Source organism: Hippopotamus amphibius, chromosome 8, assembly GCF_030028045.1.
Source record: "Hippopotamus amphibius kiboko isolate mHipAmp2 chromosome 8, mHipAmp2.hap2, whole genome shotgun sequence".
Taxonomy (NCBI): domain Eukaryota; kingdom Metazoa; phylum Chordata; class Mammalia; order Artiodactyla; family Hippopotamidae; genus Hippopotamus; species Hippopotamus amphibius.
This window is the reverse complement of record NC_080193.1, coordinates 113,334,357-113,362,112: the sequence shown is the minus strand read 5'-3', so window position 1 is coordinate 113,362,112 and position 27,756 is coordinate 113,334,357. Positions and strand designations below refer to the sequence as shown.

General features: G+C 34.8%; 1 protein-coding gene across 9 annotated transcripts in view; it reads left to right on the top strand.

Moving 5' to 3' along the window:
- The window catches only part of PMS1 (PMS1 homolog 1, mismatch repair system component), a 108,805-nt gene extending 84,592 nt beyond the window's left edge, over positions 1–24,213 (top strand). For 7 of the 9 annotated variants that reach the window (XM_057745201.1, XM_057745195.1, XM_057745199.1 and 4 more), the window contains 7 exons: positions 2,085–2,207; positions 2,747–2,890; positions 3,043–3,935; positions 8,086–8,571; positions 14,174–14,304; positions 18,094–18,254; positions 23,865–24,213. In XM_057745201.1, coding sequence (XP_057601184.1) covers positions 2,085–2,207; positions 2,747–2,890; positions 3,043–3,935; positions 8,086–8,571; positions 14,174–14,304; positions 18,094–18,254; positions 23,865–24,029 — 2,103 coding nt within the window. In that variant the 3' untranslated portion in view covers positions 24,030–24,213. Of the gene's footprint in view, positions 1–2,084; positions 2,208–2,746; positions 2,891–3,042; positions 3,936–8,085; positions 8,572–14,173; positions 14,305–18,093; positions 18,255–23,864 lie in introns of those variants that run through there. The other 2 variants (XR_009055073.1, XM_057745202.1) reach the window with 2 other exon arrangements.
- The last annotated feature ends 3,543 nt before the right edge of the window (positions 24,214–27,756 follow it).

Genomic DNA, 27,756 nt, shown 5'->3' with positions numbered 1-27,756 from the left:
CAGCTAGTTAAAGATAGTAAGCATTTGGGGATGAAAGAAATAAAGGCTCTACATCTGTATCTTAGCATCACTGGTGTATGCGTATAGATAGGAATGAAATTACACAGGGAGAGTAGAGAGCAAGAAAAAAGGGTCTGATGATGGAACTCAGGGGGACCATTATCATTATAGGATATAAGCAAAGGGAGAGAAACCAGCAAACCAGACTAAAGAGGAAGTGTCAGAGAGGCAGTAGGAAGACCAAAAGAGAAGGCTGAAACTGTCATGCTTCCCAAAGGAGAGAGTTGTCATTGGTGTCAGGGTCTGCAGAGAGTCAAATAAGAGTAGAACTAAGTGTCCATTGGGGTTGGTCATTAAGGTAGAAGCCAGGTTATAGAATGTTGGAGATGAAGGGAAAGAGAGAGTGGTCCATAGTTGAAGGACAGTTGGGGGAGAATTATTTGTTTATATTTTTCCTTTGATTTTTGTTTTGCTTTTTGGTTAATACTTGGGTATAGAATCTTCTAAGGTCTGTCTAATTTTTAATTTTGTTGCACTGGTTTGGTCTCTTATAGACATTTGTTTTCCCACGAACTAGCCAGATTTACACTTTTTATAGCATTTTATAAGACTTTGCCATTTGATTTTACCTTTCCATATAACTTAGTTGTTAAGGTTATCTTAAGCCATTTTTAAAGCTCAGTATTTGGAAGTAATAGTATTTATTCAGTGGCCAGCCTAGATGGTGTGGAAGGAGAACACTAGCAAAATTACCAATTTTTTCTTCATTTTATTCTTCATTCTTACCTATCATGGGTATTTTTTTTTTTCATCAACAAGCTCAATAAGTCTTTCAGAGGCTAAACAAGCTCTCCCTGATGCTCAGCAGGTGCTTTAAGAAGGGTCTCATGTTACTTGGTAAATTATACAACCATTTATAAGTGTCGTGAAGTTTTACAGTTAATTAAGTAGTTTCATTTTATAATGGATTATCTAGCTTTATTAACTTTTTTAAATTGGCACAGTTTGGCACTGTGACAGTAATGCACTTAGTGTTCTAAAATTGGTAATGCGTCTCCTTAAATGCTTATTTCCAAGGGCAGGGATAGCCATAGACATAGGTGGCAGCCTACAGGCTATGTTGGTAAGGAGCCTCATGGTTTCTGCTTAACTAAAAATAGCACCCCCACTGACACTCTTGCTTTTCTAAACCTAAGCTGAAATTTTCCCATTGTTATTGTTTCTTGGCAGGTTAATAAAACATCTGATTCCAGTTGTTTCAGATAAGAGATTGTTATAGACCTGTATTTTGAATAATTTGACCAAGATCACACTAGTAGTAGAACTGGGATTTAAATCATATCAATCTGGCTTTATCCTGTATTCCTAACAATTCTCCGTATTACCTTTCAAAGTAAAAGTAGGAGCATTTTCCTTACCTTCTGTTCCCTAAGTCTCCCTCTCTTCTCTCTGGTAGTTTTTCTAGGATCCTTTTTTATTTTCTCTCTCCTTTTCATACGTTTGTAAAATAGTTCTCTAAACAGAAATGAAGATAAAGGATAACACTGCAATGTGTCAACGAGTAAAGATACTTTTTCCCCCTCAGCAATGAAAACCCAATCAGATTGACTTCATGGCATACTCAGAATAAAGATAGAAACAGCCACTTCTTTACAGAAAATGGTGGTTGAAAAGAAAAGGATAAACAGCCAGAGGAAAGTCACAATATAAGGCAAGAAATTTTTAAAAGACAGAAAGAAGATAGGGTTGAGCAGAGAGCAGTATTTATCCTACATGTCCTATGACAGTAAGATACATGCCCAGTCATGAAACTTTCATGAATGCCAATTTTTCCTTAAAATAGAATTGCAAAAAGGGAGAGTTAGAGGCTGAGAACACCAGTTTACCATGCTTCAGTAATTTATTTAAGGTTAATGCTCATGACGTGGTTATCAGGAATACATGGCTCATTAGACCTTAAGATGAAAATCCATTTGTTTGTTAATTTTTATACCTTTTAATGTGTTATATATAGCCAGACCCATGCAATCATGTTTATTGTTGACATTGCATATCAATTCTGTAATTATTTATTGTAATTATAGATTTATCTAAGTGGATTTCTTCCAAAGCATGATGCAGACCACTCTTTCACAAGTCTTTCAACCCCAGAAAGGAGTTTCATCTTTATAAACAATCGACCAGTACACCAAAAAGATATATTAAAGGTAATCTTTTTAAGAAAAAAGTATCACTTGGGTCAGAAGTAAAAACTGTCATTTGTCAGCTTCTTACAAGGACTGTTTCTAAGAATTTGTTCTAAAATAAGGAAAAGAAAAATAGATACAATATCATCTATTAAGCATTGTGCTAGGTACCTTACATATGACTCTTCACAACAATTCTGTGGTGAATTATTATCCTTATTTATAGTGAAGAAACTGAAATGTTAGTGACTATCTTGGATCACATAGCCAGGAAGTAACAGAATTTAGCTTTGAACCCAGGACTTTCAAAACAGGACACTATGATCTTTTAACCATGAAGCCAGTTGCATTGGATATTTGTACTTGATGAATGCTTGTGCTTCATGTAAGTTCAAAGCCTCTAAATGAGCATTACTATTGAGATACTAATTTTCCTAATAAGCAGTTATATCCACTCAGTTTCTCAATTGAATATGCTTCTTTTGGTGGTATTTTAAGGATGGCAGTACTGTCTTTATTTATGTCTTTTTTTTTCTTTTATTCATTACATATATTCCTAGCTAATTCGACATTATTACAATCTGAAATGCCTAAAGGAATCTACTCGTTTGTATCCTGTTTTCTTTCTGAAAATTGACGTTCCTACAGCTGATGTAGATGTGAATTTAACACCAGATAAAACTCAAGTATTATTACAGAATAAGGTAACCCTTTTCAGATTATTTTTTGTATTTATGCTATTTACAAACTTACACAGTCCTAACCATTTTCATATGAAAAAGATTTGCTTATTTGTATAGATTTTTTAGTATTATTTTCATAATTTCCCCTAACATTTGTTAATTTGTATTTTTAGGAATCTGTTTTAATTGCTCTTGAAAATCTGATGACGACTTGTTATGGATCACTACCTAGTACAAATTCTTATGAAAGTAATAAAACAGATGTTTCCTCAGCTGACATGGTTGTTAGTGAAACAACAGAAACAGATGTGCTTTTCACTAAGATGGAAACATCTGGAAATGATTATCCAAATGTCGATACTTCGGCCATTCCTTTCCAAAATGATGTGCATAATGATAAATCTGGGAAAAGCACTAATTATTGTTTAAGCCACCAGATACATATTGGTGACCATTATGATGATCATTTTACTAGTGAAAATTCTAGCATTGATAAGAACAGTGGAAGTACATTTCAAGAGATCCCATTGAATAATTTATCATGTGAGGACACCCAAAAGGAATATAGTGAAATTTGTTTTGTGGGTTTTGTTAATAAGCAAATCCAATCAGAAAATGGCAATAAAGGCCATATAGACGAGAGTGGAGAAAATGAGGAAGAAGCAGTTGCTGACAGATCTTTGGAAATTTGTGTAGATGACTGGAGCAAGGGAAATGCACTTAAAAATTCAAGAGGAGAAAACATTGAACCTGTGAAAATTTTAGTGCCTCAAGAAAGTTTAGCGTGTAAAGTAAGTAATAATAATAATCCAAGTCCTGAACAAAAGAATCTCAGTGAAAGTTCCTGTAATAAAAAATCAAATGTAGTAGATAACAAATCTGGACAGCTTACAGCTTATGATTTAATTAGCAATCGAGTAGTCAAGAAACCCATGTCAGCAAGCGCCCTTTTTGTTCAAGATCATCGTGCTCAGTTTCTGACAGACAATTCCAGGACCAGTTTGGAAGATGCAACAGTACAAACTGAAGAACTGTGGAAGACATTGAGTGAAGAGGAAAAACTGAAGTAAGTTTCCAGAGCTTTCATGTGACCTGAACACTCAGATATTTCCATTCTATATGACTCACTGGGTTAAAAAAATTTTTTTTAACTTCTTATTTATGGAAAAGCACAATGGAAAATGCCTTTTGGCTTGACTAGAGTACCTTTTTTGGCATCACTTCTTTGTTAATGTAGAGGTTTTTATGGGGTTTTTTTGTTTGTTTTTTATTTTGGTACAAACCTTAACTACTTTCTGATTTAAGTTTGTAGTTAAAAGTTTTCCATTCTTAACTTAAACCATTTTCTTCTATTTCTTTTTTATTTTACATTAATCTTCCTATGGCAGGACTTTTTTAAACTTTTGCATTAGAACAGTTAGAACAGAGGTTTTTAAAGAAAGATCGTGACTATTCCCTTTTTAAATTGGTCTCTAAAATATGTAACAGAATACAAAAATTATAACATTGTTGCAGATTTAATTTAGTGATGCTAATACTGTTCCTATTCAGTATAACACAAGGCTTTCTTCTAAAATCTTTTATTTATTGGCAGCTTATAAACTGTGCTGGGTTTGGAGGGCTAGGTAAATAGGTGGTTTGATCTCTTTGATTAAAATAACTACATATTATTTGCCATTTTTATTTTTATTTTTTTTTTACTTTTTATTTTTTTTTGTATTTGACAAACTACACATTTATTCATCAAAGCAAAAGCACATTACGGACGTGACAAAAATACAGCAGGCTGAGTTCAAGTTTAGCCTCAAGTCAGCCAGAACAGTATCTCTACTCCCCTTACACAGTGCAGAGCTATTTGCCATTTTTAGATCAGATGATCTGAATCACTATTCCAAAAAAATATGGTGGGTGTTTCTGATTGACTTAGGGCACTTGCTATAAGCATAAAATATTATGTTTTGAGTGATTTAGCTCACCAGAAAATGAAAGTACAACTATACTTCCAATCACATACCTAAGGCATCTCAATACTATGTCAAACATCTGGAAAAAATTTTAAATGTAACCTGTCATCCAGAGTTTATATGTGGCGATAAACTACATGGATACTTGACGGATTTTTTTTTCATTTTTTTCATTAGCTTATTCAATCCTATAAAGACACTATCAATTTAAAGTAGTAAAGACCACTATTGACACCAATAGGCAAAATCTCCGCCAGCTAACTTCTCTCTACTTTATTTTTTAGTGAGGATGGTTGTTGTGTTTTGTTCTTTAATATATATCTGTAAAGGATAAAGATACTCTTATTTTAAAACAGCCATAATACAATTGTTATCACTTTCTAAAACATAAATTCCTTAATCTTCAGTGTTCAAATTTCTAATTATTTCATAAATGTCAAGGTTTTTAAAGTTTATAAGGTTCACACATCGTTAATTATCTTTAGTTCTACCTAAAAGACACATTCATTTTAAAGATGAGAGCACTTAAGTTTTAATACTGCAAGGCCACAAAAGTTGAATTGCGTTGACCAGGGAGATGATGAATTGAGAGTTGTTTGAGAATAGGAAAAAAAGCATAGATGTTCCCAGTTCTCATGGAAGTAGGGACAGTATATCAGCTCAAGGTAGCTGTTTCCTTGCAGCCTCACAACAGCAGGTATTACTCCAGTTTCCTTTCAAGGAATGTCAGCATTGTTTCTCCTTGCAGGCTCTAAGATGTTAAAGTACAAGGGTTATGGTTAATAGGCCTCATCTAAAACTTTGTTAATCATCAGGCGGTGTTCTGGAATTCAAAATTTTCTCTATCTTATTGCCATAAGGTAGACAAAAGAGGCATTGCTGGTTAAGATCCGACCTCTGAAGCTATACCCGTGTTCTAACCTCAGTTCTTCTCCTTGCTAGCTTTTTGTAAAAATATGTGGACAGTATCTCGTGGATTGTTGTGAGGATTAAATAAGATATATTGTGTGTTATGATATAAGATAAATGACTAGCACACAGTAAATAATTGTTCATGATGTTAACCAGAGTTTTTAATGTGTGAAAAGGAAATTTCTCTGTTGTGATTGACATTATTTTTCATTTGCTTATTCAAAATTAAATTTAATTTGGAGGCCAGAAATAGAAACCTGTGAAGAAAATACAGGTATCTTAGGATCAGAGAGCTTACTATATGTCACAAAAAGCTCTATTAGAATCTTTCAGAGCCAGGGTTCTGGGGACCATGATAGACTGTGTCCAAAATCATGATTAGTGAAAAGGTAGAGCAAAAATGTTATAACACAAGAATCACACTAACTACCATTTCTCTTCTAAGTCTTTCCATAGTCTTAAATTCTACAAGGCGTGCTAAGGTATATGAGAGTAGACCCCTCTTATTCAGATAATCAGTCTTTCCATTCATTCTTTCTTTTCTTCCCTTTTTCCTCTTCTTATTTCCTTTTTTTTCCCCATCCTCTTCCCTCCCTTTTTTCTCTCCTCGCTCCCTTCCTTCCCTTCGCTTCTCTTTTCCTTCCTGTTTCTTTTAATTAGGAAACATTTACTGAGGACATTCTGTCTACAAGACCCTATGTAATCTAGCTAGTCATTTCAGATACAGTCAGATAAATAAAACATACTTTCACTACTCATAAAAGTGCAGTCTAGTGAGGAAGACTATTAAACAAATAGTAATCATAGAATGTGAAGTTTTTAAATGAAAGGAACATAGAGGGTTATGAAAATATTTAGTAGTTAGGCTTAATCATATGTATGGGAGAAATGCTTCCCTGAATAGAAATTAATCAAAATGTTGTAGGGCATTTTCTATGCAGAAGGAATAGCATGTAAATGCCCAGAAGCTAGAAGGAGAACAGTGTTATTAAGGAACTGAAAGATGCCCTTTAAGAAAGGAATGGATTATTGCGGAGTATGGTAAAGACAGATAGGGGAAGGCAGGTCAGATCATGGAAGATGAGAGTTCAAAGAGTTTTGGATAAGATCTTGGATCAGGGTTTTCTACTGAGAGCTTAAGATAGACTTTGCAATAGAGGGTACCTACATTTTTAAATTTTTCCCTTCTGGATTTTTTTCTCCCTTGCTTTCTTCTCCTTTTCTCTAGTGGATTAGAAACCACTGTGTCCTCCCACTGGGATCTCTGTCAATTGATGTGAACTTGAACTTTCATTTGTAGTAGCTATGAACATATTTCTACTTAAAATAACTAAGAATAATATTATAATTGGGATATTATTGAAAAATGGTAAATAAACTTTATAATTACATGTAATCTTGAGACAGAAGCATTTGTTGATTACTGATAAATCAAAATTAATATTTTTCATTCAAGTAATTAAATCCCTTATAACATAAAGTCAAAGATAACAGCTGTTTTTACTTAACATTTACTTAATATTGCTTTAGACATAACTTTTTATATTTCCCAAGGAACTAATTAAATTGACTTCTTGAATAAATCAAAAGATTAGTACCATATGTGAAAATTTGCACATTATAATTAATTACAAATGGTAACCTTCATCTTGAATTCATTTTCCACCATAGGAGAAAAATCTTGAATTTGAATGTCCAAAGCTAAAAATACTTATTTAAAGTACCTATTGAAGGTAAACTGTATTGAAAATTGTGTCTTATAATCCAGGACTTCAGATTCTAAGTGGAAATGGGAGAAAATAACAAAAAATTATGAACGTGGCCTGGTCAGTAACCAAAAGAAGCATTTTTCATTTATCTAGTTCACAGTGAAATAAAGTCTTTTTTACATTCTCATCTAAACATTTCTTTATTCAACAAACGTACTGAGTACAAACTACATAACGTTCTTGTCTCTTGTGTTTTAGTCTCACTTTTAACATTTAATACTGTTCCCCCAGTAGTATCATTTTTATTTACTAATACATATCTACTCAGATTTCTCCTTAAAAATGTATGTACATTATCTACACTAGAACTCAACTAGTTTCTTTTTTTCAAGCATTGAATCCATTCCAAATTCTGCATGCTTTTCATTGCTCTTCAGTGCCTATTTTAAATAGTTGATTTCTTTCATTTAGAGCCTATCATAGTTTTATGTGGGTGGGTTAGTCCAACACGAGCTCCCTTGTCATTACTGAACCTGGAATGCCAGCTCTTTATTTTTTATAAAATTTACTTCAGATGGTTAATATATTTCTCATTATGACTTCATTAGTTCTTTTTTATTTCTATTCATAGATATGAAGAGAAGGCTACTAAAGACTTGGAAAGATACAATAGGCAAATCAAGAGAGCCGTTGAACAGGAGTTGCAAGAATCATTAAAAGATGGCAAAAAAAGGATAAAACCCACCAGTGCATGGAATTTGGCACAGAAGCACAAGTTGAAAACTTCATTATCTAATCAGCCAAAACTTGATGAGCTCTTTCAGTCCCAAATTGAAAAGAAAAAGAACCAAAACATTAAAATAGTTCAGATCCCCTTTTCTATGGAAAACTTAAAAAAGAACTTTGATAAATGTAAGAAATTTGACTTAAAAGAAAAGGACGAATTTTGTTTGATCCACAATCTGAAGTTTCCTGATGCATGGCTAATTACATCCAAAACAGAGATAATGTTATTAAATCCATATAGAGTGGAAGAAGCTCTGCTATTTAAAAGACTTCTTGAGAATCACAGACTTCCTGCAGAGCCACTGGAAAAGCCAATTATATTAACAGACAGGTAGGATGAAGTAATATAATTTTTTTTACTCTAAAGGCATTCATTAATTGAAATCTAAGGTAAAAAATGGAAAGTGTTTCCTAATAGGGAAAAGTGGTATTGATTTAAAGAAATTTTTGTGATTTGATTTCTAATATTTAATGAAGTTAATTGCTTTTAAATAAATTAATTTTAGAATATTCTAGTTTACTTCGGCAATTAATAAATATCAAGCTCAGCTCCCTCCTGTACATTAGTGACTTCCCCAGGGTAATTCTGGCATTGGATTGCCATGACTCTTCTTCATTGTGTACTCTTTAACATTTCAAACATATACCAAAATAGAATTATACAATGAATGCCTGTATCAACAGTTATCAAGATTTTGCCACATGTACTCTGTCTGTCCTTGATACACATACACACACACACACACACACACACACACATTTTTCCCTTTGCTAAAGGATTTAGAATGACTCCTATCCTTAGAGTTTTCAGTCTGTCTCTCTAAAATGGTTATTTTCTTACTTAGCCACAATGCCTTTTTTCATACCGTACACAATACTAATTCCTTGAAATTGTTCCTCATTGTCTCAAAATGTCTTCTTATACTTTTTAAATTATAAAGTTTAATTTATATGTAAACAAAGTGAAACCATTACATTTTGTTATGTATTTTAAATCTCTTCCAATATCACACCATTAACTTATTGTGGATACTTAGTCACTTGTTCATTGGAATACCCCGTTGTCTCTATTTGTCTCTCTTGCTTCTTTGTGGTGGTGTTTAACTTGTTTTTCCCTGTCCCATTTTTAAATGGAAGTTAGCTCAGGAGGACTGAAGCGATTTAGATTCCACTTTCTAGTAAGACTGCTTAATAGGTGGTGCTATGTACTTAATATTTCATCACATCAAAGGCACTTATCACTGGGTTCAGCTGCTGACAACCTGATCTTCCACCTTAAAGTTCCCTGTTAACCTTTCCATCTAATGGTTTTATCCATTGATGATTGTTGCCTGAACTAATTTTATTATAGAGTATAAAATGGGGATATTTCCTTTTCATATCCTACATGAGCAAATTGTTTTCTGTAAAAACAAATAACTATTAACCTACTAACATTTCACTTTTTTATACTTAATATTTCTTTTTTAGTCTGACATAGGTAGAAGAAATTATATTTATGACAAAGATAACAACCTGAAATTAACAAGATGAGAATTTGTTTTGTAGGACAAAGTTCTGTTTCAGAACTTCCGAGAATAAATCAAAAATCATTTAAAAAAATGTGTTTAAACCTTTGTGTTAAAGACCCTGCCTCCAGAAAGAAAAACAGGGCCAGAACCAGAAAAACATTTGATAAAGCTATCTTTTTAATTAAGGCAATAGTAATCACAGTAACTAAAGTCCAGTGTCTTTCACATTATTCTTGGAAGACTGGCTTAGAAAACTGTTAAAGGAAGAATTAAAAAGAATTAAATACAGCCTTAGGTGTAATTAAAACAGTTCAAAAATCTGATAGTACTTTTCCTTTTCTTCCCTTAAAATGAGCTAGGGTGTATTTGAAGTTTTATATTCAATTGCTTTTCTAAATGGTATTCATAAATTTTTATTTAGATCTCAAAATATTTTTGTGCTTGTATGAATTATAGGTTTTTAAAAATATTTTTCTTTGTGACATTTTCTTATGCAAAAACAAATACATTAAAAATTATTACTTGGGGCCCATACTAGCCTGAGAATAAATCTTTCTTATTTGAACATGGACAGCAAGAAAGCTTAATTCAAAATTGTTTTCACCTTTTTTCTGAAATGTGACATCCCCATCACAGTTAATAATATTAGTTTTTAAAAACTGAGTCATAAACAAGGTAATTATGGGTTGGGCTCAGTTTTTGCGTCAGAGTTCTAATGCAGATTGTGTAGTTTATCTCTCAATGGAGCATATAATTTAGAGATGTATAAAATACAAAGTAAGAGCTCAATAATAATAACAACAATGGCTAATATATATATATTTTTTAATTTACTTCATTGGCTGTGCTGGGTCTTCGTTGCTGCACACGGGCTTTCTCTAGTTGCGGCGAGTGGGGGCTACTCTTCTTTGTGGTGCATGGGCTTCTCATTGCGGTGGCCTCTCTTGTTGCAGAGCACGGGCTCTAGGCGCGTGGGTTTCAGTAGTTGCGGCACATGGGCTCAATAGTTGTGGCTCACGGGCTCCAGAGCACAGGCTCAATAGTTGTGGCGCACGGGCTTAGTTGCTCCGCGGCATGTGGTATCTTCCTGGGGCAGGGATCGAACCCATGTCCCCTGCATTGGCAGGCGGATTCTCAACCACTGCACCACCTAGGAAGTCTGACAATGGCTAATATTTATTGAGCCCTTATTATATGATAGGCATTTCACTAAACCCTTTGCTTTCATGATCTTATCTTCACAATAAGCTTATGAGAGGTATCCACGTTTTAATGAGGAAACAAACACAGAAATGTTAAGTAACTTACCAAGGTTCATACAGTCAGTATATAAGCAGTGGATCCAAGATTCCAATCTTGACAGTAACTGTAGATCCTGCACCACTAATTTCTATACTAAAGCACCATCACCACCACTACCACTGCTGCCGGCTCTCAGATTGATCTTCTGAATGTTGGGTCTGACCAGACAGAGCACATCTAGTATATAGCCAAAGTTCTCCTCTTCATGATATCTGCTCTCACAGCCAGTGGGGTCCTCAACCTTTCAGAAGTGAAAAGCAAAGACATCATCTATTCATTTACTTTTTTGAGGGGTACAGGATTTTAATGAAGAAGTAGCAGCTCATCACCCTGCACTGGATAGAATATAGAACAGTGTCTTACTTACATAGCTACCGCATGGTAGGTGTCATCCATAACAGATGCATTACTGTAAATAACATGTAATGAAGCACCCTTGACCAAGCCTAAAACCAACATTAAAGGTTAATTTGTGCCCTAGATAATCTTTGGCCACCTCAAAATTTTGTTTTTGTACCACTCAGAATCATTTCATATACCACCTTTGGCAAACAGACCATGCCTATAGTATTCTGGAGGAATCTCTCCCAAGTCCTGAATTACTAAATTTTTAAGTTCCTGGGAGAAAAAGATACATGCCTTTCTTATTATTGAAGAAACCTTGACTAGCAATAGAATATTACACAGGATGGACTACATCAATAACTTGACAGTGTATTGTGTCTGTGTAAATAAAAATATAAAATGGCATTTATAAACAAAGTTTTCATTTGTATTATAGAGAGAGAGCACTTTTTAAATTTCACACTTAGTTTGTATAACATTCTAGAAGATAGAAGCTGTCTCTTGTGTCTATTCTTCCTCCTTTTTTTAAATAAGTATACATTTATTTATATATGTAACTATATAAAATATAAATATATTTGCATATATATTTAATCTAAGTAGAAAGAACTGAGATTAAAAAAAAAAACTATATTACAGTTTTTTATTTGACATCCAGAACTGTGAGAATCTGAAAATAGGCTTCAGGAGCTCAATAAACTCCTGAGACCCAAACTTTTTTTTATTTTTTATTTTTTTTATTTTTTTGGGGGTACATCAAGTTCAATCATCTGTTTTTATACACATATCCCCGTATTCTCTCCCTTCCTTGACTCCCCCCCCTCGCGTCCCCCCCACCCTCCCCGCCCCAGTCCTCTAAGGCATCTTCCATCCTTGAGTTGGACTCCCTTTGTTATACAGCAACTTCCCACTGACTGTCTATTTTACAGTTGGTAGTATATATATGTCTGTGCTACTCTCTCGCTTCGTCTCAGTTTCCCCTTCACCCCCCGCCCCCTCCCATACCTCGAGTTCTCCAGTCCATTCTCTGTATCTGCATCCTTGTTCTTGTCACTGAGTTCATCAGTACCATTTTTAGATTCCGTATATGTGAGTTAGCATACAATATTTGTCCTTCTCTTTCTGACTTACTTCACTCTGTATGACAGATTGTAGTTCTATCCACCTCATTACATATAGCTCCATCTCATCCCTTTTTATAGCTGAGTAATATTCCATTGTGTATATATGCCACATCTTCTTTATCCATTCATTTGTTGATGGGCATTTAGGTTGCTTCCATGTCCTGGCTATTGTAAATAGTGCTGCAATAAACATTATGGTACAAGTTTCTTTTGGGATTATGGTTTTCTTTGGGTATATGCCCAGGAGTGGGATTACTGGATCATATGGAAGTTCTATTTGTAGTTTTTTAAGGAATCTCCAAATTGTTTTCCATAGTGGCTGTACCAACTTACATTCCCACCAACAGTGCAGGAGAGTTCCCTTTTCTCCACACCCTCTCCAACATTTGTTGTTTCCAAATTTTGTGATGATGGCCATTGTGACTGGTGTGAGGTGATACCTCATTGTGGCTTTGACTTGCATTTCTCTGATGATGAGTGATGTTGAGCATCTTTTCATGTGTTTGTTGGCCATCTGTATGTCTTCTTTGGAGAAATGTCTATTTAGGTCTTCTGCCCATTTGTGGATTGGGTTATTTGCTTTTTTGGTATGAAGCTGCATGAGCTGCTTGTATATTTTGGAGATTAATCCTTTGTCCGTTGTTTCATAGGCAATTATTTTTTCCCATTCTGAGGGTTGCCTTTTAGTCTTGTTTATGGTTTCTTTTGCTGTGCAAAAGCTTTTAAGTTTCATGAGGTCCCATTTGTTTATTCTTGATTTTATTTCCATGATTCTAGGAGGTGGGTCAAAAAGGATGTTGCTTTGATGGATGTCATAGAGTGTTCTGCCTATGTTTTCCTCTAGGAGTTTTATAGTGTCTGGCCTTACATGTAGGTCTTTAATCCATTTGGAGTTTATTTTTGTGTATGGTGTTAGGAAGTGTTCTAATTTCATTCTTTTCCATGTTGCTGTCCAATTTTCCCAGCACCACTTATTGAAGAGGCTGTCTTTTTTCCATTGTATACTCGTGCCTCCTTTGTCAAAGATAAGGTGCCCGTATGTCTTTGGGCTTACTTCTGAGTTCTCTGTTCTATTCCATTGATCTTCCTTTCTATTTTTGTGCCAGTACCATACTGTCTTGATCACTATGGCCTTGTAGTATAGTTTGAAGTCAGGAAGCCTGATTCCACCAACTCCATTTTTCCTTCTCAAGATTGCTTTGGCTATTCGGGGCCTTTTGCATTTCCATACAAATCGTAAGATTTCTTGTTATAGTTCTGTGAAAAATGCCATTGGTAATTTGATCGGGATTGCATTGAATCTGTAAATTGCTTTGGGTAGTACAGTCATTTTCACGATGTTGATTCTTCCAATCCAAGAACATGGTATGTCCCTCCATCTGTTTGTGTCGTCTTTGATTTCTTTCATCAATGTCTTAAAGTTTTCTGCATACAGGTCTTTTCTTCCTCCTTTCTTTACACTGTATGTGGTAAGTCTATGAAGTATTAACAGAAATGTAAAAAAAGTAAAGTTTCTCACAGGGCTTCTTAGATCTTTATATTGGTTACTGATAATACTTTTTAAAGGGCCCTCAGATTAACTTTTTTCTGTAAGTTCTGTTATTTCATTTTATATATTTAATAAGTTAAAGGGCCATAATTTCTTTTTCAGTCTTTTTAATGGATCTCATTATTTAGAGATTTTACATAAAATGACAGCAGATGACCAAAGATACAGTGGATCAACTTACCTGTCCGATCCTCGTCTTACAGCAAATGGTTTCAAGATAAAATTGATACCAGGTATGATAATGTGGTTTAATATTTCCTGACTTGGAAAAATAAGTCTTGTTCCAAAAGTTACTTCGGGGTTTCATAATTTATATATGAAATTATATTTTTGTCTCACCAAAAGTATAATGTCAGCTGTGTAAAAACAGTCATATTTCAAAAAGGTCACCTCTGTCTGAAATAAGCAAGTTTGGCATCTCTTTCAGTCCATTGGCTTGTATTTTAGCATTTTCATAACTAATCAAGTAATTGTAACTTTTGCTGTCCTTTGTCACAATATGCAGACTGCCTGCTGTGTCTAACTAAATTATTAAATACTCCTTAGATGATGAAGCAGAAATAAACATGTAGGATACTGGAATCGACTAACAAAACTAGACATCTCTTCCTTTTTTAAAAGCATTTACTTGTTTTGCCAATTAGATGTGTAACCACAACAATCTTACTATTTGGAGAGTGGATGGTTTGATTCTGTGGCTTTGCTAAAAAGACTGTCATAACACTGTTTACTTACTGTGGAAATTTACCAGGTGGGGAGAAGAAAGAAAATTTATCTGGCTAGGAGACTTCAGTTTTCCTGGCTGGCGCCTTCTCTGTTCTTTCATAGTTTCCATACTTAACTGCCTTCTACCCTAGCTACCTAGGCCAGTCTTGTCCTATTACTCTGCCTTCATCTGGTATCAGGTGGCCCAAAGGTACCAGGAAGAGTGATTCCATTGTCCCCTCCCTCACCCATCCCTAAACTTGCCATGACCAAAGTGTAGAAAAACAAAACAATGTAGAAAATGTTTAAAGGAATGTTTTACTGAGATATGAGAAGAAAATAAGTATAAACAATGCACAAAACCATGAAATGGGATATATACAGATAATGCTTTGGTATTCCAAACTTTAATTTTATTGACTAGCGGTTTTAAGAAAACCTACCCAGAACTTCTCCCTCCTACCTCAAAACTGGATATTTAGATTTGGACTGCAGAGTTAGTCCAGATCCCAACTCTGCTATTTAAAAACATGTGTTCTAGGGAAAGTCAGTTGGCCTCAATGTTTACTAATCAGTAGCAACTAATGATGATTATGTGTATGGCACTAGTCTAAGTATTAAATGTATTAATTCATTTGATCTTTCTAATAGCCCTGTGGTTCTGTTACTGTGCCCATGTTTTATAGATAGAAAAATCGAGGCATAGAGAAATTGTTTGCTTAAGGGCACAGAATTAATGGTAGAAGCAGGACATGAACCCAAGCAATTTGCCTTTAAAACCTAGCTCTTAACTAATTTATGTTGATTTCCTATTAAAATGGATATATTTACTTCATGAAGTTGTTAGCACTAAACTAGGTACTTATGTAAATCAGTTAGCATAGTACTTGGCAGTGGTATGTGTTCAGATATTCTCTTTTCTTCCCATCTTCTAGCACCTCGTTTATGACCTGAATTGACTTGTAGTCATTTTTTTTGGTCCTCCTAAAAATCTTTTTTCCTCAGGACTTCTGACATTTTAAAAATTAATTTGAAGTATGAAGCGAGGAGTTTATGTATATGTTAAGCAAGATTTTTTTTCTTAACCTATTTTCCTAATTAACTGTGTGGCATTGGTGGTAGGTACTTTTTTTTTTTTTAATGAAAGATGTTATCACAACAGTTTTTTTTATGTTAAGATAACTACCCTGTCTGTTCCAAGAGCATGTTTGTTTTTGAGTTACCTAGTAAGTTTCTGTCTCACATATGTTTTCAGCTCTTAGCTTGTAGGTGGTGTTTTTAAATCCTATAAATGCTGGGTACTTTGCATGGCACCAAAGATATGAAAATGAATGTCAGTTATTTGCAAACTGACTTGATTGGAATTAACTTTACTTAGATTATCATCAGCAATATTTCTCTTCTCAGTAACAGATCAAGTTAAAAATATTCCTGTTTTCTTTCTTCATTTTTTTTTAGCTGATTTATCATTCATTAATTTTTATGTCATGTTTTCTTAAAGACCATTTCTCAGTCTTTTAGTGAGAGTTTTATCGAATTGGACTAACTTTTGATCAGCAGTTTGCCAGTTGTCATAAAACATCTTTGGATAAAAGCACTTGAAAGAGGAAGAATACATCTGGCTTTAAGGAAAAAGATTCTGAATGTGACCCTAAGAACTTTGCTTGTTAATGAGGATAGCTTTTGTTCTGTATCAATAAGAATTACACATTTTAGGAACTGAAAACTTGTCAAACCACTTATTGAAGTATTTTTCGAAAATTGGGAAGCATTTCACAGAATTTTATGGAAACTTCTTGAACATGATTCCAAATGTCTCTTAGGTTTTCCATATCTAAATTTTGCAAGCACAGAGATTAAAATATTGCTCAATTTCCTCATTTGTTGCCATATACTTTTTACCCATATCCACAAATAATTCTGTGAAATGTGTGTAATTTTCCAGCATTCAAGTAGTCACTATTAGACTTTTCAGTCTACTCATACTATAAACATATAGAACCAGCAATAGTGAAAAGTCTCTTGACTGATAAATTTTACTATCTGTATAAAAAGATGTGAACTGGAATATTCTGCTGCTTCCTTTTTGCCTATCTAAACCCTATTTCAAGTCCCATTTAAGTTCCCCAGGTTGCTTAAACTCTCATTTTGTCTTCCTTCATTGAACTCTGTATTTTACCCCTTAACACTTGATTATGTATCTTCTTATATTATTCTCCAGTTGTTTGCAAGGAAGAACATTAGGATGCCTGCTCTGTTTAGTATACTAAACAGTGCAAGTGCCATTCAGGTCAAGGAACTAGTCTATAACTGGGAACAGTTTAAGAATGGGGTCATTGACATCTCAGGACCTGAACCTCTTCAAGCTGTATCACTTCTCTTTTTAATTTTTTCCATTGATAGCTACCATTTATCCAACATTGGACTCTTTTTCTTTACTTATAGGTAACATTTTGTGGTCTCCAATATTAAGAACACTATAAACAGATATAGCCAAAGAAAACAAATCTCTGCTATTTTCTAAAATCATAAAATGCATTCTAAAGCCAAATTTGATGCTTGGGAATGTATTCCATTATGGATATTTTACCCCCTTATATATCCACTCATGTTGCTAGTTTTTAGTTTTATTTTAATCACTAAATTATTTAAAGTAGTTTAAATAATACATAATATGTCAGATTTAAACATTATTCTAGTAAAATAAATTTCATTTCCTCAAATTGTTAGTATATTAATAAGTTACTCTAGCGGTAATCATTTTGTAGTTTATATGTGTGTTCAACACTTTGTACACAAACTTACACAGTGTTATATGTCAAATATATCTCAATAAAGCTGGAAAAAATAAGTTACTAAATGAGTATTTTTATAATAACCTGTAAGTTAAATTAATCATAGAAATAATTCAGGCTTTTAGATATTAAACCAGTAGGATAGAATTTGAATAGCAGCAGTTGTTAAAACATTTAAACCAGTTTTATTTTAATAAGTATCATGGGACTCCATTTTCTCTCCCAAGTAAGAAATGTTCTAAACAAATGTAGGGGACAGAATAACAATAACTGAGATTAAATTAAATGATATAAAGCATATGTGGTTTCTTTGAGTACTTATGACTTAATGTGAATGTGAAATCCTGTGGGAAAATTATTCTTCAACTAAGGAACAAAACTTTTTCCTGAATATATTAAATTCTAATGAAGGTTCACTAAATATTTTAACAGTGATTTTGTTTTTAATGGACATTTTCTGGAATATAGTTTAAATAAAACTAACTATATTTATATGTGGTTTTATTATTTTTTTTCTTTTAGGAGTTTCCATTGCTGAAAACTACTTGGAAATAGAAGGAATGGCTAATTGTCTCCCATTCTATGGAGTGATGGATTTAAAAGAAATTCTTAATGCTATATTAAACAAAAATGCAAAGGAGGTTTTTGAATGTAGACCTCGCAAAGTGATAAGTTATTTAGAGGTATGCATTATTAGCTTATATAGTTTGGCTAGGTTTTAAGATACTTAACTGTTCCCTAATAAAATCATAAATGGTTTCAAAATAGTAAAGTTTCTATAAGGTTTCTTATCTGTTTGCAAGAAGAAATACTGTTTAAAAAAAAAAAAGAAACTCCATCAAAAGTTTCACATTATAGACTGGTTGTGATAAACCCTATCATGGATCCTTGCTATAACATTATTTCTTGAGTACGTATTGAGGAAGAGCCTACATGAGACACTTTGTGAAGTTTTTTGGGTTTTATTTTTTTTAAGAAGAGATTCAAAATTGCTCCACCTTGATACCAAACACTTATCTAAAAAGAACTGTAATATGATTTTAAGCCTGGTTCTCTTCAAGAGCAAAAGAGGGGAGGAGAAGTGAAAAATGTAGATTGTTGAATAAATAGAAATTTTAGTTTTCTAGCAATATCTACCACAAATGAGAAATGTAAAAGTGGATTAAAGAATAAATTCAAAAGTAATAGAGGATGGAGGCAGGTTGTGAAGTTTTAAATGTCCAAGTGTTGGAGAGTGGTGGTAAAACAATAGTGATTGTCTCTGTATTGAGGTTCTATCCCTCAAGGTTGACTGGTAGGATTTTAAAAACAAATCTGAACTTTAAAAAAGTTTATTTTCTTCCTTTTAAAAAATGAACCATTTTTGTTTAGACTGTGAGCATGGTGGGCTCTGAATCCTGAGGGTCAGATTTCCTCAACAGGGAAGTCCATTTTTTACCCTTCCTGAAGATGATATTCAGTAGCATTCTGTGAATACTTGAAGAGGTTTGTCCTGTGGAACCTGCTAACCTATTGTGGAGGTAGTTCAACACTGATAGTTTCTAGGGACTTGAAAGAAAACTCTTCTTGTGAAAGAGTTGGTATAAACTAAATAAAGGTTGAGGGAGTTGTGGGTAGTGTTTTGTATATCGAAGAAACGTGGGAAGTAAGATTTCAGAAATAACAGGAAAAAATGGTTGGGATACAAATACTTTTAATAATACTGTACCTCTCATTATGTTAAGGCAATAGTGGATGTGATATTAAGGAAGATAGTCTAAGGAAAAAAGAGAGAGAATTTCTGTCAGGACCGTAGATATGATTTCATTTAAAGTCAAGCTGAAAAGATGAATTGGAGATAAACATAGGACAGTAAAAGACGAACCAAGAGAGAAGTGAATATACAAGTCAAGGGAGGAAAGAAACTTAAATATAAATAAGCAGTATCACATTCTCTATAGGGTAGTGGTTGCTAGAAGACCAGCAGGTGTGGCTGCTAGCTGGCAGTGATATCCTTGAAGAGAGCCATAACAGAAAAGGAGGAATGGTCAAAGAGTGGGAGCAGTGGTGAAAACTGTAGGCAGCAAGTTACATGGTGGTGAAGGGAAAAAAGGAGAAATTAACATGTTTGTATTGAATTTGTTGGAAAAGTCTGACAATAAAAGATTAAAGAGCAGATGTTCCAGAAGAGGTAGGAAGGGAGATGAAATAACAATATAAGCTTTAGAAAGGTGAGACCATCCTCTGAATCAAGAGCAGAAGAGGAGAGAGCTTTAAAGTGAAAGTAAAAATATTTTGAGGCAGACTTGAGAGAAGTCATGTATGATATATGTGGTAATGAAATAGGAGAGGTTATCTGCTGAGGGTGAAGAGGCTGGGGGGTTACTGAGGATTTGAGTATAGTGGAAACGATCTGAAAATAAGAGCTGTAGGTACTTTAAGGGAAGGTTGATTAGAGAAGAATAGGATATTCAAATGGCATTAAGGGCTCATGAGAGCTAATATTGGTATTGGATCCAGCCAGCAAGTTTTGTGCTTCTCCAACAATGCTTGGTAGAATTTATCCAAGGATAAGGAATTAACAAGAGGAATATGGTGTAAGAAGAAAGGGGTGAGTAATTAAATGAGAACACATAATATATAACATATAAGAAACTGTTTAATCCTAGAAGGATATAAAGATGAATTAGATTCTAGTAAGAACCTGCCCTTAGAGTCTAGTTGGAATCTAGAGGGAATGCAGGAAGCAAAGCTGTTGATAGTTTCTTTAATGTCTCACTAACTATTCATACCTGAAGTACAGAAAGATGACAGAAAGGTGTGGTAGGCCAAGAGATTTAGGAAGGATTGATGAGATTAAAGGTTAGAGTGAAGAAGAGTAGATTTAGTTGGAATAAAGGAAGTAGGATGATTGCAAAGATAATGGAAGAGTATGTGGTTAGAGAGAATAATGTTAGGACTCAGGATATTTGAAGTACAACTATTTTTGAAAAAAATAAATCTTAAAAGAAGCCAGCTTCACTAATGCTATTTTACTCCCATACTATCAGTCTTCCCTATTTCAGAAAACAGCATTACAATACCAAAAATGTGGACATTATTCTTGATTCTGCATCCCTCATAACTAATCTATCAGCAGATCTTGACTTTACCTCAAACTCATGTCAGGAATCTTTATAACTCCTTCTGTCTCCACTACTATCTCCCTAGTCAAAAAACTCACCAGGGATTGCATTGAATCCATAGAGTGCCTTCAGTAGTATGTTCATTTTAACAATATTCTTTCAATCCAAGAACTTGGCATATCTTTCCATCTACCTTGTTAGATTAGTGCCATAGTTTTCCAAGTACAGGTCTTTGACCTCCTTAGGTAGGTTTATTCTTAGGTATTTTATTCTTTTTGATGTGATAGTAAATGGGGTTATTCCTTTAATTTCTCATTCTGATTGTGTATAGAAATGTAACAGATTTCTGTATATTAATTTTGTATTCTGCAATTTTATCGAATTCATGATGAGCTCTAGTAGTTTTCTGACAGCGTCTTTAGAATTTTCTATGTATAGCATCATATCATCTGCGAGTAGTGACAGTTTTATTTCTTCCTTTCCAATTTGGATTCCTTTTATTTCTTTTTCTTGTCTGATTGCTGTGGCATATGGCTTCCAATATTACATTGAATAAGAGTGGTGATAGTGGGCATCATTGTCTGGTTCCTGATTGTAGAGGAAATGCTTTCAGCTTTTCACCATTGAGTATGATGTTGGCTCTGGGCTTGCCATATACAGGCTTTATTATGTTGACGTATGTTCCCTCTGTGCCCACTTTCTAGAGATTTTTTTTATCATAAATGGATGTTGAATTTTGTCAAGAGCTTTTTCTGCATCTACTGAGGTCACCATATGGTATATATATATGTTGGGTTGGCCCAAAAAGTTCTTTCAGATTTTAAGTAAAAATAAAAGACACATTTTTCATTTTCACCAAGGACTTTATTGAACAACTTTTTCACCATTTTGTTCCAGTACCTTCTGCCATTTTTCAGGCAACTTCATATTCCATCTTCCCAAAACTTTTTATCTTTTGAGCAAAGAAGTGTTCCAGGTGCCTTTTACAGTCTTCCAGGGAATTGAAATTTTTTTCTATTAAGAGAATTTTGTAAATACCAATGGAAATCCGAAGATGCAATGTCTAGTGAATACGGAGGATGAATCAGAACTTCCCAGCCAAGATGTAACAGTTTTTGCCTGGTCATGAAAGTAGCGTGTGGTCTTGCATTATCCTGATGCAAGATTATGTGTTTTCTATTGACCAATTCTGGATGCTTTTCGTCAGGTGCTGCTTTCATTTGGTCTAATTGGGAGCAGTACTTGTTGGAATTAATCGTTTGGTTTTCCGGAAGGAGCTCATAATAGCCCACCGAAAACACAACATCACCTTCTTTGGATGAAGACCAGCCTTTGGTGTGGTTGGTGGTGGTTCCTTTCACTTGCCACATGATCTCTTTTGTTCCACATTATTGTACAGTACCCACTTTTCATCATCCATCACAATTTGTTTTAAAAACAGAACGTTTTAGTTACGTTTCAGTAGAGAATCACATGTGGAAATACGGTCAAGAAGGTTTTTTTCACTTAACTTACATGGAACCCAAACATCAAAGCGATTCATATAACCAAATTGGTGCAAATGATTTTCAGCGCTTGATTTGGATATTTTGAGTATGTCAGTTATCTCCCACGTGGTATAACATTGATTGTTCTCAATATCTCAATTTGATCGATATCAGCTTCAACTTGTTTACCCAACAATGGAGCATCGTCCAGCAAGAAATCTCCAGCAAGAAATCTCCAGCGCGAAACTTCAGAAACCACTTTTGACACATTAAGTCACAGCACCTTCTCCATACACTGCACAAATCTTTTTTTGCATTTCAGTTGTGTTTCACCTTTCTTGAAATAATAAATCATAATATACCAAAGATGTTGCTTTTTCCTTCTATCTTCAGTATTAAAATGGCTACACAAAAATTCACCAATTTTGATGTTTATTTTTTAATGCACACTGATATGATAGTGGTCACAATACAGTCTAACAAAATTGTTTCTAATGAAGTTAAAGACAACCAAGCACTACTAGAGCCATCTTATGGAAAAAACCAAATGAACTTTTTGGCCAACCCAGTACAATGGAATACTATTCAACCATAAAAAAAAAAAGAATGAAATTTTGCAATTTGCAACAACATGAGTAGGCCCGGAGAGTATTATACTAAGTGAAGTAAGTCAGAGAGAGAAAGATAAATACTGTATGATATCAGTTATATGTGGAATCTAAAAAATAAACTAGTGAATATAACAGAAAAGAAACAGTCTCAGATGTAAAGAACAAATTAGTGGTTACCAGTGGGGAGAGGGAAGGGGCAAGAGGCAATATGGGAGTAGGGGACTAATGATTAGCTTATAAAATAAGCTACAAGGATATATTGTACAACACAGGGAATATAGTCAGTATGTTTTATAATAACTATAAATGAAGCATAACCTTTAAAAATTGTGAATCACTATGTTGTACACCTGTAACTTACATAATATTGTATGTCAGTTAAACTCAATAAAATATATATGTATAAGTGAATTAAAAAAAAAAACTCACCAGGACTGCGGTGATTGCCTGCAAGACTCCTCCTTCTCTTCTTGACCTGCCACAAGCCATACTTCACAAAGTAGCCAGACTGATTATTTTAAAATGTGAAACGAATGTCAGGCTCTTGCTTAAAAACCCTCTGGTTACTTCCCTGTGCATTCACATTAATATTCAAATTGCACACCTGGTCCAGAAGGGCAGTCTGACCTCTTCCTAACTCCTTTTCTTGTTCATCTCTTCACTTTAGTAACTTTGCTGCACGCACACTGACCCCTTTGTATGAAATGTTTTTCTTTCCCCATCATCTTTGCACCATAATTCCTTACTTAAATTGAAGCTTGTCATCAGGAGGAAGCTTTTCCTAACCACGCATTCACTCTCTATCATATTGCACAGTTTAATTTTGTGCACTCTTGCTGAAATTTTCTTTGTCTTTTTATCTTTCTGCTTCTCTGCTCTAGAATGTCAGTTTCAGAAGAGCAACGATCTTGTCTTCTCTGCTGTCTTCCTAGAACCTGTAACAGTGACTAGCACATAATTGGTGTTTAATAAGTATTTGTTGAGTGAATAATAAAAGAATATTATCAATTTTCTGTCTTTCTCCTTGCCAGTAAAACTTGTTTTCTGCTTCAGGGTATATCATAGTAAAATGTATGGCTTTCTCTCCACAGGGAGAAGCAGTGCGTCTGTCTCGACAGTTACCCATGTACTTATCAAAAGAGGACATCCAAGATATTATATACAGAATGAAGAACCAATTTGGAAATGAAATTAAAGGGTGTGTTCATGGTCGCCCATTTTTTCATCATTTAACCCATCTTCCAGAAGCTACGTGATTAAATATGTTTAAGAAAATTTGTTAGTGTTGAAATCGATATGGTCATAAAATAAGTCAGGTTTTAAACTATCTTTGTACTATCATGTGTTAAATGGTTATTTTATTATAAGTAAGGATTCACTGGCCTGTTTGTATATTGAAAAAATTTTTGAAAACTGTAAATAAACTGATTATAGACTTAATTCATTTTATTCTCAATAACCAGACTTCATAATAATTATTGGTTGTAAACTCAAAATTGAAAAATACTTACTGTTCTTGGGTGGTTGATTTACTAGGTCCTATGAACTGAATTGTATCCTCCAAATTTGTATGTTGAAGCCCTAACCCTCAGTGTATTTGGAGATGAGCCTTTTGAAGAGGTAATTAGGTTTAGATGAAGTCATGAGTATGGGGCCCTAATGGTGGGATTAATGCCCTTATAAGAAGAGATACCAGAGAGTGTGCTCATTCTCTCTTCTCTTCCCCCCCGCCCCGCCCCAGCTGCCATGTGAGGACAGATAGAAAAAGTGGCCCTTTGTAATCCAGGAATAGAGCTCTCACCAGAAACCAACCATGTCAACACCTTGACCTTGGACTTCCAGCCTCTGGAACTATGAGAAAATGTCTGTTGTGCTTTTAAGCCACCAGTCTATAGTATCTTGTTATGGCAGCCTGAGCTAATATACAGGGTCAGTCCAGTGCAGGGAGAAATCATAAAGACGCAGCTGGCATATCTGACAGAAGTTACCAATCTTATGTAATTAGGATTGAGAGGGAATGGGGAAAGAGTAAAATTCAGAGAAAGAAAATAAAAAACATAGCTTCAGAAATCCTGCTATTTACCTCTATTGGAGGGTAATAGTTGAGAAGTTGCTGTCTCTTATATGGAAATTATTGGGCTGTGGGATCAAAATTTGTTAGAACATGGGAAGATCCAGATTTTTAACAAAATTTAGATTGAGTATTCGTTGTGCATGTGTCCTTTCAAAAACCAAATCCCACAAGTGCACCAAAACACTTAATTTGCAAAAACTTGAAACATGATTTTTAGTGAATACATTTGTTACATAAAATGTTATACTGGATACAGTGTCCGCACATTCACACCACCTGTAATTTTTAAGGGGAATTTAAAAATTCGTAAGACGCTTGTGTTAAGAGGTACAAACTATGATACCTGAACTTCTACCTGTAGCCTGGACTTTTTTCCTAATATTGTCCTGTCTCCAACGATGCAAATACTGGAGTTTGGTTGGTTTTTTTTGTTTTTTTATCCATTATTCTATTTAAAATTTTTGGGCCCCACTCTGGAAGACATTTCTAGGGGTAACTCTTTTTAATTTACTGGGTGAATTGAGGAAAGAGAAGTTCATAGAGATACAGAGAATGACAAAATTTGCATCATTCGCTTGTACCAGTCCTAAGCAAAATTTTGGAGTCACTTTCCAGCTGACATAGTCTATTGCAAGAGGTCCTACGATGGCTTGTTACATGAATAAACTCATTTTGCGTTTTCTTTCCAGTCCTGGATTCTATCAGATCAAGTTAGTAGTTATGACAGCAGGTATTTACCACCAATTTGCTAAAAATACACTATGTACTTACCTTATATGATCTCATTAATCTTCACATCAGATTTAGGATTGTAAGTACTATTGAGACTCCAATCCCAGAGCTCGTGTTCTTTACCACTTTCATACTGCTTGCCATGAGAAACAGGCCCTATTCGTTAGGGAAAAGAAGGAAATTATAAAACAGTCCCTGATACCACGCTAAGGAATGGTAGATGAACTTTGAGTTGCAGTTTGCGAAGAGTCTGGTGGGCAGGATCGGGCGGTTCCTGTTGAGGCCCTGCCTCCTGGTTCCGGAGGAGCGCGCGGAAGCCCCGCCCCACGCACCGCCGTCTCCATCTCCCATAGGCTCTGGCGGCAGCAGCAGCAGACACAGCTGCGAACCATGGGACAAAATGGCTGGAGCGGGCGTCAGGGACGGCGAAGCACTGGCTCCTAGGATGGAGGTAACGGCTGCTACAGTTTGGAAAGCTGATTCTGGGGATTAAGGGCAATGCGAGGAGATCTGGAGGGAGAGGAAAGCCTTACCCCAAATTGCCCATTTTTCTCACTGATTTTCTCACTGGCCGGGAAGAGGGAGGACGCTTAAGGTGTGATCCTCCGGAAGTGCTCTTGAGACCCAAAGGCCTTGCTTAGGATTCCAGCCTGGGCTATAGGACAGGGGTGACGCCGAAGCCATGTGGAGGCCCTGAAGGCCCCTTTGGATGGACCTTTTCCCTTGTGGGTAGCCATGTGTGGTCCCTCAATGCCTACAAGATTTCAAATATTTAACGTACTGAAAAATGTTAGACCCGAATTCAGGTGGATAGACTTGTTATTTTCATTGGCCGTTTGATTCTCTATGATCTTATCCGGATTTTGTGGCTTCAGATTGCAGGAATTGCAGTCCATTCCACTGCAGCCTATGTTTCTTAACTAAAAATATAAATATGATCTATTTATTGGAGACTCAAGAGTGACTCACTAACTTAAAAACTGAAGTTGCCAAGCAAATTGAAAATACCAAAAATGGTATTAAGGTATTTGAGTGAACTGGACTTGTTCTTGAAATTAATTCTAGATTAATTCTGGCAAACCAGTGTTCATGGATTCATAGTTGCTAAAAGGAATCTTTGAGGTGATATAATCCAAACGATTTTACAGATGAGAAGATAGAACCCAGAATAATTAACTGTGAGTTTCCTGAGTGCCCACAGCTGATCTAGTACATTACTAGTTCCACTTCAAATGTTGATATTGCTGTAAACAAAGAAGGGTAAGTACTGAAAGAAAAATCATACAGTTTACTGCAAAACCAAGTAAAAAGTGACTCAAGATTGTCAATTACTTCTCTTCATAAACATGAATAGTTGAGTGACCTGTTTATTTATTCTAGATCTTTTGATTGATCTCACCTAAACATTAAACATTTTTAATCTTCAAAACCTTCCTTGTTTGCAGTAATACTAACAACACAGGACTGAGCTCTCTCCAATTCTGCCTTGAGATTGTTTCCTCTGCTTGCTTGTTTTTTAAATCACACTTTTTATTCCTTCTTAAGCCACTGCAAAGTAATGTAAAACTTTTTCTAGTTTCTAAAATCCTGTTTCAGTGGTTATCAACTTTGAGCCTCACTAGGAGAGCCATTACCTCATCCTATATCAAAGTTCCTCTAACAATCTCAGGTCCTTTTCTTTTAGCCCATATTTTTTCATCTCTGCAATGAAGATGCTGAACTTGACCCTGAAGTGCACAGTTATTTCTAACATTCTGTAATTTTGTTTTTTCCTATTTGGTCTTGAATATTCATTAGCAAGACCTGGAATGACCTATTTTCAGTTAATTATCACTACATTACTATTGACCATATTTAACTACCTCTGAAGAGGCCCATTTTTTCCCATAAAATCTTTTAAACTAATCAGTGGGGATGGGGAGTAGATTTCTTCCACCCTACTCAAATTGGACTCAGAATCACTGTAACTTCCCCATCTCTATTTTCGTTTTATATTCATTTCTTTGTTCACTCAGTGACATTTATTGAGTGCCACACTCTGTAGTGAACACAGAATGCAAACAAAAGACATTCCTTGCCCTCCAGTTGAGGAAAATTATTGCAATGTAACATAAGTGTTATGAGGGTATGTATCAATAGTATGTACTACAGAAGTGTAGAGGGGCACCCACTGCCTT